This window comes from Takifugu rubripes, chromosome 3 (genome assembly GCF_901000725.2).
Source record: "Takifugu rubripes chromosome 3, fTakRub1.2, whole genome shotgun sequence".
Lineage (NCBI taxonomy): Eukaryota > Metazoa > Chordata > Actinopteri > Tetraodontiformes > Tetraodontidae > Takifugu > Takifugu rubripes.
The window spans coordinates 16,616,113-16,635,373 of NC_042287.1; the positions used below are offsets into that span (position 1 = coordinate 16,616,113).

Consider the following 19,261-nt stretch of genomic DNA (forward strand, 5'->3'; position numbering starts at 1 on the left):
CTGAGGCTTTTCTTTTTCATTGCAGGAACAATCTCCGTGTTTATGTCCACATTTAGATCGAACTTGAGGGTGAAGCACTCCTTACTGGGGTCCTGCAAAGAGGGAGGTGATGTCAAAGCCGTCCTCCAGCCGGACTGCACCGGACCTGGACCAGAACTCGACCCCCTTAGTGTTGCTTTATAGAGAACAGATTCTGGGTCTGCCCGGGCCGCGGCCCATCACGCCGCCACAATCAGGCCTCCGGCACTGATCAGTGGCTCAGGTGCCGTGAACGAAAGCTTGCTTTTATCTCTGGTCTGCGTGACCACTCACTCACATCGGTATGTCGTCTCCTGGCCTTCTTTTTCACCAACTTTATCCCTCCAGTTTTCCGCTCCCTGAAAATCAGTTACGCAACATGTGAGAACCTCCCGGCGACGTCATCGCGCACCCCCCCCCCCAGATTTACAGCTACGCACCCGCGGTCGTTGCTCCCCTCGTCTTCTTCCTCCAGGTCAGAGGGGGGGCTGGTCCGCGGGGGACATGAGCGCGTGGATACGTTCCGAGCCAGGATGGAGGCTAAGGACCGAGAACAGAAGCTACATCACAGGTTCACGTGCACTTATTCACCACAGAATCCCTCCACTTATAAGTATTGGTGTTTATGGAGTAATAACAGTATGTACCTTTGTCATAAAAAACTACGAGTACATGTGCACTGTGTTGGTGTCCTTTAAATTACACACAATTATGTGCACAGATTCCCGAACTAGTTAGCAGTGATTATTTTGGGGCCCACAGTTATGCAGTAAATGCTGTAAATCATCGACCTCATGCTGGAAATGTAAAGCAGAGCACGCGAGTGTGACTCTGTCCCACCCGTGAAGGGAAGAATCTACCTTGAGGCTGCAAGTCGAATCGTGGGTGTCGGTCAAAGTGCATGTTGTCAGAGTTCTCCGAGTGGCAGCGCGAGTCACATGACTCACACAGGTGAAGGGGGCTTTTGTTATTCAGGTCACGGCAGTCTGGGTGGTGGCAAACCTGCACAGAAACAGACCAGAAGCAAAATCAGCTTAATTTAAACACTTAATTACAAGATTTTCCGATTTCAGGTAAATAAAAAGGTTTCACAGATGGCGGCGAAGCTGCAACGGGGACAAAGCAGCGGCCGCCGAGGCCATTCCGTTGGTTCGGTGACACCCCCCAACGGACCATCTGTCCCACCGTGGGATGCCAACTAATTACCTTAATGTTACTTTTTCACCTTGTGTGCTGATCTGGGACCAGCTGAACCTTCCATAATCCCAGCCACAAAACCAGGGCTGCAACAGTAAAACTGACCACAGGTCAGAGGGTGGGAGACTGCAGGATTAAGGGCCTCCCCCCGTCCCGGCCCAGACGGACCAGCACCCCCCGCCACCTCACACGCCCAGCTAAGGAAGCAGGGATGTATGGGCTGATACAATGGCAGCCCCACTAATGTACTTCCTGTTATTGTTTCCATGTCGGCAGGAGAACTAGTGTCTGAGAGTGTGTGTGTGTGTGTGTGTGTGTGTGTGTGTGTGTGTGTGTGTGTGTGTGTGTGTGTGTGTGTATATCAGCAATGAGACTCTGTTCAGTAAAAATAAACATAACTGGCAGACGCCATCCCTGGAACAGAACAGCGGAGATCCCTGCTGTTCTTCACTCAAACAACAGAAGCCTGGCAGGAGGTCGCGTCTCCACGTGCACGAACTCGAACGCAGCTCAGGTGAGACCCTAAAAATGAAAAGCTGAACGGCGTATTCTCGTCCCCATCGGCACGCAGGCGCCGCTCGGCTCAGTTATTGACGCAAAGTTGCTTCTCCAGTTCTCTTTGTGCTGGATTTATTCATTCAAGAGGGAAATCCGATGAAAGGATCAGTTAAATCTCTCAGTAGCTTCTCTTCTCTTATCGTGGACGTCAGCAGAGAGGAAGCGCTCGGCTCCATCTAGTGGACGGACGGGTCAACACCACAGCCAACTGTGTCGATTCGATCAAACGTGAATTTATGCAGGACAAATTGTGATCCGATGATTAATCCTGCAGACTGGAGTCTCCCCCACTTTTGGACTTTGGCTCCACGTGCACACGGAACCCCAGTAACCATCCGCCGTGCCGTGTTTCCAGTCCTCTCGAGGTCTCGCCAGGTATGGACACAGATTTTAAATGAGCTGGTCACAGGGCTGGATAAGGACAGAAGGAGGGAGGCAGGGATAAAGTCACGGGAGGGTGAGGAGTCACATTTCAGATATAAACACAAGCCAGGAAGAAAAAATAAAGTCCGTCCAGAAGCTTTTTAGAAGGACAAAGCCCCCCTAATCTTCCTGCCTAATTGGTGCCTGTGCTCTGTCAAAGCCATCTGACGGCTGCACAGAGATTAAACTGGCCCAGGAACCCCGCCCCCCCCCCCCCCACTCTCCACCACCATCTCCTCCCTTCCTGTTCATACATCTGGGGTCAACACACCCAGGCCGAGCCCCGAGACCCCCCCAACTCAAACCCCAACTCAGCGAAAGCAACATTCAGCTAAAAGAACTGAAATAAACCCTTAAAAGGTCGCTGTAATTCGGCCGATTCCACATTAAAAGGTCAATTTCAGAGGAAAATGACGACGCCGCTGCAACGAAGTGCTGCCACAGATCAGATCAGCATGTTTGAGACCATTTCAGCATGACAGAAGCCACAACGCTTCTGAAATATTCTTTACCTCACTGGTGAGACGGGCTCATATTGAGCAGGGGGCACCGGAGGACGGGTCAGGTGATCCAGTAGTTTTCCCAGACACGGACGTCTGGAAGCAGCTCTAAATTAAAGCCGACTGGGCTCCGGTTCAGCCCTGCGCTCCCGCTCAGGTGCAGCCGTTTCTCAACCGTTGTGGTTTTGCATGTGTCTCCGAGGGAGTCACACCTTCCCCAAGGTCAACGCATGCACGCACGTTTCCCCGAAGGAGTCAAATGTCACGTCACACACATGTGGCATGTTCTCCGTGAGGAATGGAGCCGGCGTATCAACACACGCCAAGGGAGAGAAAAATGACCTAATCAAAATCAAAGGAAAAAACTGCAGCCTATAAATGAATTCATTGTTTTAACAAACGCACAAACGAGTGTTTCGACCAGAGATCAGACGCCTCACACACCCTCGCGCAGCTCCTGTAACATCTTCACTGTAATACCAGACATTTTTCCACCGTAAAATCAATAATTTGAGGCAGTTCTAGCCTTTATAGATCCACAGGGACCCTGCGTGCAAAGCAGGCGCCATATTTAGACAACAGGCCGATTGGTGAGACGTCCACACGCCAAGATTCCTGCAGGAACCGGCGGAGCTGAAATCTTCCAAGACTTGAGCCAAACAAATAAATTGACAATGATCATCCCAATAAACACACGCGCTCGAAGATGCAATCGCCCGTCGATACATTTCCGTTCACTTTGCTGGAGAGGCCCCGAACGCCGGCGTGCGAGCACCTCGACAACCCTGGAGTTTTGGTACATTCCAGAAGTGATGGCTCAAGATTTGTGCAACAGGGAATTTCTGCAGTACTGAACATTCCCGTCAATGAGAGCGAGCCGATTGCTAAACGATAAGAGGACGACATTCGTCTTCTGACGGTCGTTAGACTCCACACAGGAGGAGGAGCTGGGGCCGACTTTGGGAGAATGTGACCGTGCGGAACAGCTGACAGCTCAGCATTTGTCATGTGAGTTTATGGGCATGTGCGCCCCCACATGCCTCCGCTCAGCTCTCCCTGGATTAGTGGGGGCATGAGTGAGGGCTGGAGATAGAAACACCCACCAACTATGAACCCACTTGTTCAGCACATCTACGTGCACTAGCTTCCACGCATTCGCCCTGAGGACGTACGTGCACGCTCTGGCGCTGTGCTGGGGCCCCCACACTCAGCCTGCCATAAGAAGCTTGTTTGGGGGAAGAAGTCCGTGAGTCCTGTGAGCTGAATCAGGATTAGAACCACAACACTTAATCTACCTGATGTTCTCATCAGACAGAGCTAATCACATCAATTAAAAACGTCATCAAATTACTTCAAGGCATAGGCCTTTAACCCCCCCACCGTGATGCAACCAGGCTAATGTCCGAGTGTGCCGGATTTTATTTCCCCTCATAAAAGTCTTGGCTTCAGAATTAAAGATTAAAGATTAGTATTCTCATAACCCTGACATCAGTGGCGCCTAAATGCAGCGTCAATAATCTGGTTCCAGTTGTAATTTTCCGAGTCGTCTTCTCTACCAACCCCTTCAAATGTGATTTAAAATTAAGGATGGAAATTGTGGGTTCGGCTCAGCAGCCTGGCAGGTCGACATGGCGACCGGCGTCACGATCTGGGCTCCGTGAGCGCGTTTGGGCGACTCGCCAGGTCCTCACAGGATGGAAAGTCTGAGGACAATCAGCCCGCGTCTGGAGTTATGCGACGCTCCGAGGGAAGGGACGCAAACAAATTAAAAGCCAGATTAGGGATCTGCCTCCATGTGACACCAGAGCCATCCATCACAGGAGCTCTGCTCCGTAATGATCTCCACATCCTCTCTGAGCAGCCTCACACGGAACAGCTTGTCCTGCCAAGAGCGCACCTCGCACTTACGTAATGGCGCGCAGCGGCGTTTGTTATAGACGGCTAAGAGCTGCCATTCCTCCTCGAGATAACCATCGTCTTTAAACGACCCCCTGGATGTCGTCGCAGCGCTCCTCAAATCTGCACGTCTCCGTCCGCACATAAACCCACCGTGGCCTCGTGGTTCCGAAACGGACCAACTTCTAAAGACGACTTGATTCTTTTTAACTCAAGAGTGCGACAGACCAGATGAACAAGAAATAAAAACTGTTTTTATTACCAGCCTGAGCGGGTGTGGAAGAGTCGGTCCGTTCTGGGCTCATTTATTTGCATCCATGAGAGAAAAACACTGCAATTCTTATCTATTATTGACAAATTGTAAAAAAGCTCCCACACGTTTGTTGCACAACTGGGTGCTGTTGTCGGTGGAGGCCACACCCACCGCACCAGCTCAAATCCCCATCATTGTTCTGGTGACCACCAGACCTAAACACACACACACACGCCACGTCTCGCTCCATTCCACACTCACCGAGCATGTGTTCATTTTCGCTGGGTTGGTACCAAAAAGCGAGACAATCGGCACGAATTTCAGCGGATGGGCTCGATGAATTGGACCGGGCCCAAACTCGGCTATCAGGCTTCTTGGGATGCTAATGTTGCTAATGTTGCACTTTGTTTTCTTTACGGTTTTGTGGGGGACGACCAGGTGTGATCACCACACAACCCAGGTCTGAGGCCGACAATCACAACACTCACTCGAGCGTTTTACAACCTGTCTGGTCTTGGTTGAAATTCTTGCTAATGTGAGTTACAATAACATTAGCATCCCAAGAAGCCTGATACTTTCACACCCTCTTTGGTGTCTATCAAAAAACCAACCCAACCGCACGTGTGTGTGTGTGTGTGCCCCCCCCCTCCTCACAGAGACACCTCCAGCAGTTCCCAATAAACACACCCACACACGCAACAATGACTGGTTAGCCGCAGATAAAGCAGCAGTCAAGCTCGGTCTTGTTGGTGGAATGAATGCAGGGCAGACAGTCAAACACCCAGACAGACTTTGGTCAGAACAACTCACACAAACTAGAACCTCAAACTAGGAGATCGCCATCGAGGGTTCAGAGTCTACGGCCCAAACAATGTTTTCCACTAATGCACTGACCTTTGACCTGATCAGAGGACATCCAAACAACGTAGATAAAGCCAGATGTTGGTAATACGTACATCTACAGCAGAGCTTTGCATTGATTTTCCATCTGCAAATAACTAAAAAAAAATTAGGTTAAGAGTTAAACCAGGTTACTGTCACGTTGGGAGCAGGTCACACCTCCCATTACAGCCCCCCCCTTTAGCTTATCTGTCCTCAAAACAAGGCAGCATCCTCAGCCGTTATTCTTCAGAGGAGAGGAGAGGGGAGAAGAGAAGAGAAGAGAAGAGAGGGGAGAAGAGAAGAGAAGAGAAGAGAAGAGAAGAGAAGAGAAGAGAAGAGAAGAGGAGGAACCTCCCCCTCATGTAGCTGTTATGCAACAGCCACTCTGTGCGTCTGGTCCTCATTAACTGAGCCTCCTCTTATCTGGTCTCGTCCTGACACCTCACACACGCACACACACACACACACCTCACACACGCACACGCACACGCACACCTCTCTCACACACGCACACACACACACACACACCTCACACACACACGTGCGTCTAGAGGAACAGAGGCTCCCTTTGTTCCTCCCGTGATGATGATCCGAGGTGGAAAGTTCATTAAATGTAGGCGGAAACGGGCCAGACAGGGTAATGATGTCATTCAAAGCAAAAAAAAAAAGGAATTTTTAAAACTAAAACAATGACAGCAGGTGCAGTCAATCGTCCCCATAAATGATTCTGCACATTTAAACGCTGATGCTGATACTTCAAAGGATCTTTTCATCCTAGTGTCACCGTGTTCACACCTGCAGGCTGTCACCATTCAGGATATTCCAAATCAAACCAGGCGAGTGGCCAGGACACACCTTTCTCCTATATTCCAGGAGCATCCTGGCCTGGATGTAGTTTGGTTCTGAATGTGGCTCCTGCTGCAGGATGTTTGTGGCCAAAACATCACAAAAGAAAAGAAAGCATGCACTTCAGGAGGACAAAAGATGCCCTTTTTTGGACAAACCTGACAGCATCCTGGGAGAACCGGAGCTTCAGGTACTGGCTGGAGGACAGGAGGACGATGTCCCACACAGGAATCTACAACTTTTACCAGTCGCACACAACATTTGCATCACAAAGACGCTTCTGTGAAGCAGCACAAAAGCTGTGAAAAATGATCAGGTTTGGAAACTCTCCGCTAGCTCGCTGGAGTTTTCCACGCTAAGCAACGGGCCGAGTCTGTCGGGCCCGAGTGGAATTTCAAAGTGTATATCTGAGTCACAACTTACTGAAAGTTGCACCAGCTCAGCTGGAGCTGCTTCAGTATAAACTTCCTCCAACCAAAAACAGCACAGAGCTGCTAAAAATAGTCCAGAGTGTGTCTGGTCCAGCACTCTTAATGAGCCGCCCCTCAACTGGACCGGTTACGACATGGTCTGTAAATCCAGCGACACAACTGGATCCCCTCCCCTCCCCTCCCCTCCCTCCACGACATCACAGCTCTGACAGCCTTCAGGTCCGGAGCGGCTCAGCGGGATGAGGCGCGCGTTCGGGCCGTTTCCTAAATTCAGACAATCGGCGTCAACACTCGTCACGAATCGGACGAGTTTTTTAACCTTTTAAACAGTTTGAACTCGACACAATAAACGGCGACTTCCTGAAAAAGAAACCTCGATGCGACTTGGCCGCCGTTCCAAAATGCATCTGTAGGATTTCATAACGTCGTCCTCCTCTGCACAGCGACAGGAAGAGGTGGGATTTTCCAACATTACACACACACAATAAACATTTCAGAGAATCGGGATCCCTCAGAAGCCGCTCGTTTTCTCCGCCGCCGCTGTCGAGGGGAGCATCAACAACATTTGTCACATCTCTTTTAACTTTAATCCTCTGCTGCCATCCCAGACAGCAGATCCACACAAATGAGCTGCAGATAAAGTCCAGCCTGCTAGGTCGCCATGGCGTCCAGCCGGCATCTCCGGGGCTGAACCGTTAACCCAGAAATGAACCAAACTAACCCTGGAACCAAACAGGCCGCTCCCTCCGCTTCAAGACTGCAAAAGCCAAAACAAACCCCCCACAGCTCCCTCCAAATCTGCCACAAGGTCAGGACAAGGTCGTCTTCATTATCAGTAAACCAGCAGAGCGCGACGGGTTTCACGTCAGGACGGGAAAAGGTGAAAAGCAGAACTGATCTCAGCTGGTTGCTCTGAACCTCAAGTGTTCTGGGGCAATTCTGCTGGACTGTGACGCAACCAGCCGTCCTAGCCACAACCGCAGGGCAAGAGAGGGCAGATAGACAGGAGGGTGTTGAGCCAGACCACGGAAAGGAGGAAGTGAGAGGAAAAGTGGGCTTCTGCTGATATTAAAACTGACAGAAGACGGCTCCAAAACCAGTACCGGCACCGATTGATGCGCCCAGAACTGCCAGCGTGGTGCAGATGAAGAGGGGCAGGCTGGTGGGTTCCAGGAGGTGGAGGGTTTGTTCACGAGCAGATGTGAAATATGCAGACGGAGGAGGAAGAAAAGGAACGATGGTCTGCAAAGATGTGAACAGGAGAGGAGATAAAAACCAACAGACACCATAACTCAATAACCCGAGAGCAGAACCGTCTCGCTGTCGCTTGGATTTCTGGCTTTGGTTTCTTTTATAATGACATTTCTTTTTGCAGGATGGATCCAAACAGATTCATAAATGAATCAGTGGACTGCAGAAGAGGGTTCTGCAGAACAGGGATGCTAACAGGCTAACCAGCTAACCCAGGGAGCCCATATTTGGACCTTTAGAGGTTTTCCGAGTGTTGCTCAATAATGTCGTCATAGCTGCAGGTTATTTGCATACCATAATAATATTCTGATGACCCCTGCCAACAGTGTCATAGGGTCAAACACAGCAAGTTCTCACCCTCATCTATTCCTAAACCTAGAATACTAAATCTATGCAGCACTTATCCTCGGATCCAGACCATAAATGCCTCAGCAGGTCCACAGCAGATGAATTGGCTGGTGCCACAACACAACACACGTCTTCGTAAACAACCGAGTAGATTTCAGACGGGATCACTTTTATTCATCATCCACCGTGAAGTCACAGAAATTCCCGTTTGTAATGATCCAGCACACGGCTGCAGCCAGTCCCGCATCTGAATATCAAATCAATGAATTGACCCACCATAGGAGAACTTCCAGGGAAGAAAAGCCCCGTTCGAGCCTCTGTAGCGGAACCAATCAATCCGTCCAAAGTCCAGCAGACAGTGCAGCAGGTGGGGAGAGTTTCTCAAACGTCCCCCAGAGGAGCGAGCGTTAATAATCCAACCCTTTGGAAGTTCAGCGCTCCCTGAGAACTTCGCTCTTACGACTGGGGAGACAGGCCAGAGCGCTGGAACACACTACAGTGAAAAACAGACACAAAGCCCCGCCCACCGTCTCCTGCACACCCCCACCAGCTCCCACACGCCCCAGCTGACTCATGTAAACTCACACTGAAACTTTTTTTCCCCCCGCAGAATTAGCAAAGATTTCCATCCTGATGTAACGCAAACCGGCCGCACCAGCCACACGCCGCGTCTCACCCGTGTCTGTGCCGAGTCTCCCCGCCGCATTTACAGCGCCGGCTAAACTTTGACCTTGAGGTGACCGGAGGTTAAACGAGGGAGTTCGTTTTTCGGAGCAGCTGCAGATTGAGAAACGAGGCGTGAACAAACTCACTGTGCAAACACGGCTCGTACCGGCTTTGAGAAAGGCCTTTTGAAGTGCTCAGGTTACAAAATCAAATATATTTAGAGAGGAAATGGCGAAATAACAAGTCTGTCGACTGACTGGTCGCCAGAGGCTCACGAGGAGCGTCGTCACGTACCCTCGGGTGTCACACCTTCCACACCCTGAGGCTGATTAGTTATTAGCTAGAACTGTGATTAGCTCACAATCTTTTCAAAGGTAATTCTAGAGTGACGCAGAGGATTCTTTTCCAGTTATTAGACCATATCTGGGACAAGTTTTGAGGGCTTCTCTCCAGCTGGGAGCGGTAACCTGTCCAGGACGTAATCCTGTCTCTGGGTGACAGATTCCAGCACTGGCCTCCAGTCTGACGACCCGTCTGGATCGGTTGTACTGATCAGGCCACCGCTTCTGCTTTCCAGCTGGAATTGAGTTATTTCAATGTCTGCAATTAGCTGGTTCCCAAAAACCCACCCAGGACACGAGGCTAATGGGGGGCGAGGGGCACGTGGGGAGCAAAAGGGGGGGTGAAGAGTTTAAAGGAATTAATAGGTTTTAATTCCCAGACAGACCTCATCTCTTCTTGTCCAGCAACCTGTTGAATCCATGTCGGCTCCGCCGCCCCCCCACCGTCAGCCGTCATTAGCAGAGGTTTTATTTAAAAGAGCGGACAGCAGCAACACAATTACCCTTGAAGGATTAGTCCCTGCTGGCGGGGCCTTTGTTGGAGGCTGGGCTGGGAGGAGGGGACGGACACTCGTGACCTTTCTTTTATGTATAACCTTGGCATTAACCCCTAAACATCCATGCGTCTGGAATTTTTGAATTTGTTCAATAGGAAGGGGGAACAAATGGACATATGAGCCCGAAGCTAACGAGGATCAGTGCAGGAAGCAGCAGGAAGACAAAAAGAGGATTAGTGTCAGAACGTCCTCCCGTGATGCTGCTGGAGGTTTCCTGGCTGGCTCGCTCTGAAACGGATGCGTTTCCGGCCTTGTTATCACCTCTCAACTCAGCTGCCGTTTTCACCATTTTCACGCCTGTTTCCACCCTCAACACAAACAAGATTCTTGATTTGCCAAGGACCGAGGGGGGCCATGTGTCCGTCATCTCCTTGCTGGAGTCTTTCAATCCCAGCTATATTGCCTAGTCCTTATAAGGCCACAGACCGTCAACCGTGGACCGTCGCCTTGGAATTCCTGTCTGCTCCGGGATGCTATGGATGGACACACACACCGCTGCCCACTGCAGGGCTCACAAATGGCTTCCATCGCCAGTATCAATCACCCTTTTCAGATGGTTTCCAGCAATAGAAAAACCACACAACCCTAAATTTACCACCACAATAGACATTTTAACTTTAAATAACTAAATCACACATTTGTTTGTGAAATCCTCTCAGACGTCTCACACTTTAGGATCAGTGACCTGCAGGAGATGCCGGCGATGAAACATTTGCCTCACATACTCAGTGGGGGGTCCAGAATCCCCCTCTTGGTGCAGTATATTTACCCCGACTCGCCCTCAGAATGGTTGCTGCTCTCCGTGGATTACAACATCCCGAGAGATAGAAGTTTACAGGCGCGTGAAGGAAACTGTGACTGGCTCACAGCTGATGACGTACTGGTGTGTGTCTGTACAGGAGAACGCTACCAGCCTGTTGTGGCCTGCAGGGGTGGCTGATCCGGTCTCACCCCCACAGGGGGACGTCCACGTGCAGAAACAACCAGCGTCTGGGTTCGTCATCCTTAACGGTTCAGCTTACCGTCACAGAAAGGAGGTTTCCGTGCATTGTTCCGCCGGTTGGTAGCAGATTAATGCGTCAGACATAAGACCTGAACACCACTTTCACGAGTCGAGGTCATCTCGAAACAATCGGAACCCAAACAGGCAGGACAATCAAATGAGGACGGTCCCCACAACAGGATTCTGAATGTATTTTGCCCCCCCGAAACATGAAGGTACAGCCGGTGGTGCTTCTGCCAACTGGGCCATAAAAAGCAGAGTGAATCTGGCTTGTGTGTTTAAATAATGGTGCGCTGGCAGGTTCAGACAACCATCAGGTTACGTTTGTGGTTTGGACTGAATAATCCCAGTATACAAACTCTCCACGGTTACCAAGAAGGACGGCTGAGCCTAACACCAAGGGGTCGGAAGGAGGGACACTCTTCTTACAATGGCTGCACTGTGTTGACTGGTAACTCCGAGCTGAGCGACTCGCCTGCTAACACACACGTCCAGAAGTCTATACGTCTGCCAGCTGAGGAGCACCGAATGTTCCGAACATTTCTTGGCATGAACTTGCGCGTGTCGCTTTAATGACATTCAAGAATGTTACGGTTTCCTAGTTTGTGCTTACAGCTGCATCCTGTACGTTGGAATCCTGTATGAGGTTACGTTATTATGTATAAAAAAAGACGTTCTGGGCAGCTGTTGATGAACGGAGAACGTCTGCACACATGACGGAGGAACGAAAGGCTGCGGCAGAATGTGTAGCGTCACTCTTCCCCTCATAAACACCAGGGCGTCTCGACACTCCGTTTCCTGTTGGAGAAGGTGATTAGCTAACTTTTCTCCAGATCTCCAAGTAACTCCAGACTCACCCAATCATTCCCGAAAGCAAGCTCACAGTAAGTTCTGAATAACTTCTTCAAAAACAGCTTTGGAGTTGAGGCCTCCACTGTCCACATGAGAGGGACTTTGAAGAATCTCTGCTGTGTGAAATGCATGTGGGAAGTAATCAGGCCAAACTGATGAGCACGCCGGCGCTGCCTTTTTCCCGATAAATCAGTGGCAATGGCTTCGACGTGAAGACGGTGGAAGTATTTGCAGAGTAAGAAAACAAACGTAACTCACTGAAGCTGTGTGATGTCTGACAGTTTTGCCCACCAGGACCTCTTTAAACATTAACAGAACATCTCCTCAGAAGAAGCAAAGGACATGAAGGATGATGTGGGGAGCCAGAAGAATACACACAGCTGTTTTAAATAGTTCTACTGTCCACACATGCCGAGCCGAGCGCCTGAATGTTCCCACCCAGCAGACGGAGGGATCAGATGCACCACAGTCGGGCAAACCCAGCTCAAGCGCGCGCACGCACGCACGCTTTTTTAGCAGCATTAAAATGTGCTGCTGCACATCTGCGCCACTTCAAAGGGAATTAAACATCAATTATTGGAACAGAACAATCAGAATCCCAACGTTTCCTTTTAGCTGCCACCATTTTGGAAGGTCACTTCCTGTCTGACCCAAAGTCAGATAAGAGTTCCAGGCGTTTGTGACACTTGTGGCTTCATGAAAATGAACGAACAACCTTTGAGCTACGCTGGCAACAGAGATTAAAAAACACATTCAAATTCAAAGAAGCAGAGCTGAAGGTCAAATGATTCAAGCAGCTGGAATAAAGTGAGTGAGTGTGACGTAGTCCACGCGAGCCAGTCTCTGCTTGTCTGACTAACGTTTTTTTCCCCTGTACAACATCAGAAAAGCATTAATCAGAGAGTGGGGAAAGAAAAAAATGAATCAGAGCCGAACACTGGGATGATTTTAGGGCTAAATGTTAGACACTTGGATAAATTATCAGTTATGTGGACATTTTGATCACGATGATCAACACTGAGGGAGAAAAGACACATTCACGAGTCATCAAAATGTCCATTTTTGCACATGTGAGGATTCATTAGTCCGTCTCGACCTCCGCTTACTTAGCTTCTGTTCTCTGCCTCCTCTTTTAGTCACAAAAGCTGAAAAATAAATAAATAATAAAAGAAAAAAAAGTCTCTGACTATTTACAACATCCCTGTGGCACCAGCTGTTCTGGGGAGGGTTGCCATGGCGATCCACACCTTAGCATTTTGTCTTGTCTGGTCCTGTCATGTCAAAGGGAGAGAAAGACTCAGGGTTGGTGAGGAGATAATAAGCCCTTCCATCTGGGAGCAAGCAAGCTCCAACTAGCATCCAGCACTAACCAGCATCATCTGAGCTGAATCCCGCCAATCAGCCAGGAACCGACCGGCGCTGGGCTGAAGCTAGTCGTCCTGCAGGGCGCCAGAAGGCTGATTACAAATCCAAAATCCCACCGCAAAGTATCCAAATACACACACGAACCCTCCTGGAAACACATGCCGGGCCAGCAAAACGCCTGCCAACATCCTGCGAGCGCTCCTGTTGTGTGATGTGGTGACAAGCGCTGAGCGACGGCGGCACGGGTTCAGAGGGGGACACAAACGGCGGCGCAGCCAAACACGCTCACAAAGTGACTCTGCAACTGTGGGAGAGGCGGCAGCCCTCCGAGTTCCACTCCTCACACCACCAACCACTGAGGAGTGCAGAAATGGGACAAAATGCCTGAAAACACGCGTCACATCCGCCTTTGTGGGCATCTAGGAAAAGGGTGCTATGGAAGGGACAACGTGCAGCACAGATGGCACAGTGGGCCCAGATTATCCAGCATAAATTTAAGGCAGATTATTCCTTCCCAGGCAGATGAATCTGATGGAGCCGAAGGTACTCCAGCAGGATTTAGGGCGTCAACACAGCGAAGAGAGGCAGGCTGGTGGTGATGTTGCCCCCTGCTGTTTACAGCTGCTACACAGGCTACAATTCTAACTTCACATATTGAGAAACAATGTGTGCAAAAAGCTTTCATCTTTTCCCGTAATCTCTCGTGATCCAAGTACTAGAATCAGCAGGAATAGTTGTTATGAGACCTCAGGATGTTCAGGACAGAAGGTTGGGAAGTGAAGCAAAAAAGTGCACTGACAATAGTGATGCAATCTAGTGAAGTTTGAGCACGATTCCTTTTCCAAAACAAGCACCAACACAGAGTTGGAACTATTTCTTCATTTCCATTGATAACACTGGGACTCTTTAGCTGCCGTTAAACCTTAAACTTTACAGAGATGCTGAGAAACCACACTTGAAACAGTAAAGTAAGGGAACCTCTGCCGCATGTAAACAGTAATTACTTTAATAAAATAACACTTTAAAAACAGTTACTGCCTCTCCTTACATAATCCCCCCCCTTCCCCCCTTCCCAGCAGATAGAAGGAAATGACGCTGCGGCAGAAGAGGGCAGGAAAACACAAACGGATGAAGAGCGGGGTAAGTATAGCTCAGGTTAAGCTCTTTTCCCCTGATTTATTATTCTCTGTTGCCATGGAGAGCAACTCTAGCACATCAGCAGAGCAGCTGTAAACAGGCAGGTGGGTCCATGTTTCACATTAAACCCAAACACCTTGTGCACGCTTACATTAGCCCCGACATCCCTGCGGATTTCTGATCTGTGTGCAGTTGGCAGAGGGAGACCAGATGCTGTCCTACAGTCTGTGTCTTGGCAACTACGACTGGTTTCACTTCAAAGAAATACCAATATCATAAGTCAAAGGCAACATGCTCTTTAAAAGGTGGACTGGTGTAGACGTGAAGCCAACATCCCGCTCCCAGATCGCCCCCGCCCGCCTGCCATCAGGCCAGAAGCCAGGATTTATGCACTTGGACTGTGCTGCCAAGCTGGGTTTGGACCATGACTTCACTGAGGAAATATGTCACTCCTCTACATTCAGAACGCTGGATTAGGTCCAATGAATTGGACGGTTGTGTCCGCAGTGCCGTAACCCAGGAAAACGCACCTCCCCCCGAGATGCACGACTGTGATCAGAATTAAAGGACACAAAGTATTTGATGATGTCTTAATGAGGACATAAAGCTTCCTTAAATCGTCCCATCGCAGGAGCAAAGGGGTTAAAAGGTTTCTGCTGAGAGGACAGAAAGACGGCATCTTGCCTCCATGGGGAAGATCCACCTAATCCTCAGCTCTGGTGGCAGCGAACCAAAACAGAGGGACAGACAGAGGGACGGAGGGACAGACGGAGGGACGGAGGGACAGACGGAGGGACAGACGGAGGGACAGACAGAGGGACAGGGGGACAGACGGAGGGACGGAGGGACAGACAGAGGGACGGAGGGATAGACGGAGGGACAGACAGAGGGACAGGGGGACAGACAGAGCGATGGGGGACAGACGGAGGGGCAGACAGAGGGACGGAGGGATAGACGGAGGGACAGACAGAGGGACGGAGGGATAGACGGAGGGACAGACAGAGGGACGGGGGACAGAGAGAGGGACAGACGGAGGGACAGACAGAGGGACGGGGGGACAGACAGAGGGACGGAGGGACAGACGGAGGGACGGGGACAGACGGAGGGACAGACAGAGGGACAGACAGACAGACTCCACTTGGTCTTCTGGCCAGACCCTCATTTCCAGAAACCCAAAGCTAAATCATGTCCCAGTGTGACTCCGGACTCTCTCCTGTTCACACCTGAACGGGACAAAAGCCAGTTTTTTTACAGCGGTTCAGGAGCGCTGCAGCCAGATGTGCTGGGCGCTGCAGCCAGATGTGCTGGGCAGCTATGAGGAACCTGCACGGATCCAGTAGACACACTGTCAGCGTGGAGGACATTGAGGTTGATTTACCCACAGGTAGAAGCTGAAGAACTGAGGAGAAACACTCAACCTTGCTGCTAAAGAGAGGTTTGCTAGCACGGCAACAATAAACCAGTGTGGGGAAGCCTGAGGCACGGGCGCGGCCAACGCTGGCAGACACCAACGCTGGGTGTCGGCCGGGAACAGGAAACGAACCAGCGGCTGAAGGCTGGAGTCCAAATGACCTTGTGACCTCCTAAATATGCACTGTGGATTTAGAAGTGTCCGGAGATATAGGAGAAGTCTGGTTTGTTCCTCAGTGTTGGATGAAACCAAGTTATTGTGAGATGGCGTCAGTCATTTCGGCCCCTGCGTGTCGTGTATAGAAGCACAAGTTTGGAGTCCTACCTTGGAGGCCCTCCGGCGCTCCGCACACTCGGGGTGCTGACACAGCACCCAGTCCTCCTCCTGGACGGGCTTGTCATCTGAAACAGAACACACGAGTCCTTTTAACATGTGTCATTATCACCACAACACTGAGCCCACCACCCAGGCAGCCATTAACACACCTGTCTGAGGAACGCTGGAACAACATTCTCGGCCTGTGTTTACATAAAGACGGAGAGAAAAAGAGGGAAAGAGATGGAGACACACTCTCGCGTGGGAAGAGAGGCCCGAGCTGTCATCAGTGAAGAAAGACAACTCCGCTTAAAAAGAGTTTCCTGAAGAACAGCTAAACAGAGGCAGGAGGTGGGGGTGTGGTGCTGGGGGGAGATCAGAGAGAAATGACCTGAGGGTCCAGAAGAAAATGGAGCAAATGGAAGGAAGGCCTGTTCTGTTTGTTGTAGAAAAGTGCACTCATCGAGGATAAGCTCCACAGCAACAAATCACCATTGTCAAATAAACTCAAACCCAAATCGCCGCTGACCGGCCGGCCCACGATGCCTTGAGAGTGCGATAAAAGGCGCCGTTTAGGTCTACGTCGTCTCCGTGTACACACACGATAAAGATATCCTAACAGAGTCCCTGAGAGCGCCAGTATTTACGTGATGCTAATGAGAAAAACAGCTCGGACACGTGCAGGAAGGAGAATGAAAGAGCGGGGAAGCCGAGCAGGGAAAGCAGGAAGAGGCGGGAGGGGGGATGGGACAGACAGCCGAGCTGCCCCTTCCAAAAAAAAAGTGTTTTCAAGAATGAAGAGACTTTCTAGAAAGACATTCCCAGCAGGATCTGGGGTTTTCATGGCTGCGCTCCCTCGCTCGGCACAGCTTTAATGCATTTACAGTGACAGACGGGCAGCTGTTTAAACTTTAAGACCGACCTTAAACAATAACTGTTGGCTAGAGAGAAGCCAGGAAACAAGGTCAGAGACCTTCCCTGAACTGCAGTGTTGTGGAAGTGAGCAGGAAGCATGAAAACGGCCACCTCGAAGTGCTGCGCTGGCGCCGCTGCTGCTCCATCACCTCTGAGCTGAAGGACCCAGCAGCCTCCCGTCATCCAGAAACCTGCAGCTCCTCACGGGTCAGGAGGGTTTGAGGGGGAGAAAGGGGAACCTTCCCAGGTTGCTGATGTTCCACGGCTAACGAGGACGGAATAATCTGCCACCACTGTCAAAGTTTGACCAACTTACTGGGGAAAAAGTGAGTGAGTGGGGCCGAGCTGCAGCTCTGAAGCCACAGCCAAGCGGGCCTCCGGCTAATGGCTCCCTCAGGCTTTTACAAGCAGCGAGCTACAGAAGGAGCCGCCGGCTTTTCTGGACCAACCTTTAAAGAGGCACAACTTTCTTTATCATTTCACACATGACTTGCGCTCTCTAAGGTCAATGAACGAAAGAACTGCTAATGAGGCGCAGTAGCTGCTAAATTTAAAGAAACGATGCCGTCTCTTGTTACAAAGTAGTGCAATCAAGTACAAATGGTTTAAAAACGCGAAAAGCTACTGCTCATTAGCATTTAGCTGCTCCGTGGGCCACAGAATGAAACGCATTCATTTCTCCACCCGTTCCAACTCCTTCCAAAGTTCGGAAGCGTCATCCACATTTGATTAGATAGCTGGTAATAGTTGCTGTAATCACTTTAATGCTCTCGTTTCACTACATCAACTGAGCTGTATTCAGTCAGAAAATTGCAGCTCCATCTGCCAAAGCTCCATCTTGTCTCCAACTTATTCATATCTTGCTGACTCTCCCTCTTTCTCTCTGTGATCAACTGGAATTCCTGAACTCAGCAGTGCTGATTAAGCCAAAAGCAAACACAAGCACACATTATACAGCAACACACGTGACAGCAGACAATGAGCTCGCACACTAAAGAGACAGTGGAGCATCCCATCTGCACGGCTCTGGGCTGATCGCTCACTGCCCGGGGCAAAGACCCATTAGGCTTCCATAAATAAGCCTCAGCAGCTGGAGCGAGGTGAACGGATGCACACGAACACACCAGACGCACCGACGTCCCACTTTATCAGCCTCTGCTTTGTTTTAAATCAACGATGAACCTGAAAGCAGGATTTGTTCTTTCTCCTAAGAAAGATCTGTTTTCTTCTGGAGCTGGCTAAAAACACACCACAATTTTCTCTTTGCCTTTCCCAAATTCTTCTTTGCTTCAGTAAAACTGAAATAGGATCTGCCAACGTGTCCGGCCTGCCCAGCTGCCAGCCAGGATGCCGACCGATGACCACCACGAGGTCACCAACGGTTTTCCACAGCTGCTGAACTCAGAAGACATGATGTTCACCAACGTCCAACATCATCTGCGGCAGGTCGCGGAGGCCGGGAGAAGCCGAACTGGCATGCGTGACACCAACATCATATCTTTTTATGAGGAATGCGAAGAATGCTTCACTCTATTTGGTGAGATCACATCGTGGCACATGAAGAAAGGCTGAGATGATTCTTTCATTTGCCCAGACTTCACTCCCTAGATTCCCATGTTTATAAGAGCCCCCCGATCTTTACATAATCTGATGAGCACCAGGTGAGATGAACAAAGGCCAGAGGCAGGCGGGATGCTGGGAGGATCTCAGGGCGCCAACAACCAGCCAGAAATGTGACAGCAGGTCAATAGTGGTGAGATGATACCTGCAAACCTGTGAAAGCTGGATAAATAATGGGCCACGTTTGTGTTTTTATAGCATTTCAGAGCTTTGGTGCACGTTCAGGCATGAGCTTGGGGGTCGTCCGTCACCTGTGCCGTATCATGGGGGCGTGATGGGACCCCCGACATGTGGTCTTCTGGTGAGCACAAGCAGGAAGCTGCTAGAGAAGCGATAACTACACCAGCAACAGTCGCTCTCCAACCATCGTTCGTGTCTTTTCCAGGGTCACAAATGTGCTCACGTGAATTTCACTCCTGGGAATTTCTTCTTTCAGACGGGTTAAACGCTCCACGGTTCAGGACCTGTGGGATGAG

At 50.2% G+C, this 19,261-nt stretch overlaps 1 protein-coding gene across 6 annotated transcripts in view; it reads right to left on the reverse strand.

Moving 5' to 3' along the window:
- The window catches only part of plekhg5b (pleckstrin homology domain containing, family G (with RhoGef domain) member 5b), a 42,500-nt gene that overhangs the window by 14,187 nt on the left and 9,052 nt on the right, over positions 1-19,261 (reverse strand). For 3 of the 6 annotated variants that reach the window (XR_003887887.1, XM_011602813.2, XM_029833925.1), the window contains 5 exons: positions 16,260-16,336; positions 879-1,020; positions 459-558; positions 317-377; positions 1-92 (listed from right to left, as the gene is read on the reverse strand). Coding sequence is in view for 5 of the 6 variants with exons in the window: in XM_011602813.2 (XP_011601115.1) it covers positions 1-92; positions 317-377; positions 459-558; positions 879-1,020; positions 16,260-16,336 (472 nt within the window). In the remaining variant the exon portion in view is untranslated. Of the gene's footprint in view, positions 93-316; positions 378-458; positions 559-878; positions 1,021-2,708; positions 5,181-8,879; positions 9,130-9,279; positions 9,325-16,259; positions 16,337-19,261 lie in introns of those variants that run through there. The other 3 variants (XM_029833926.1, XM_011602814.2, XM_029833927.1) reach the window with 3 other exon arrangements.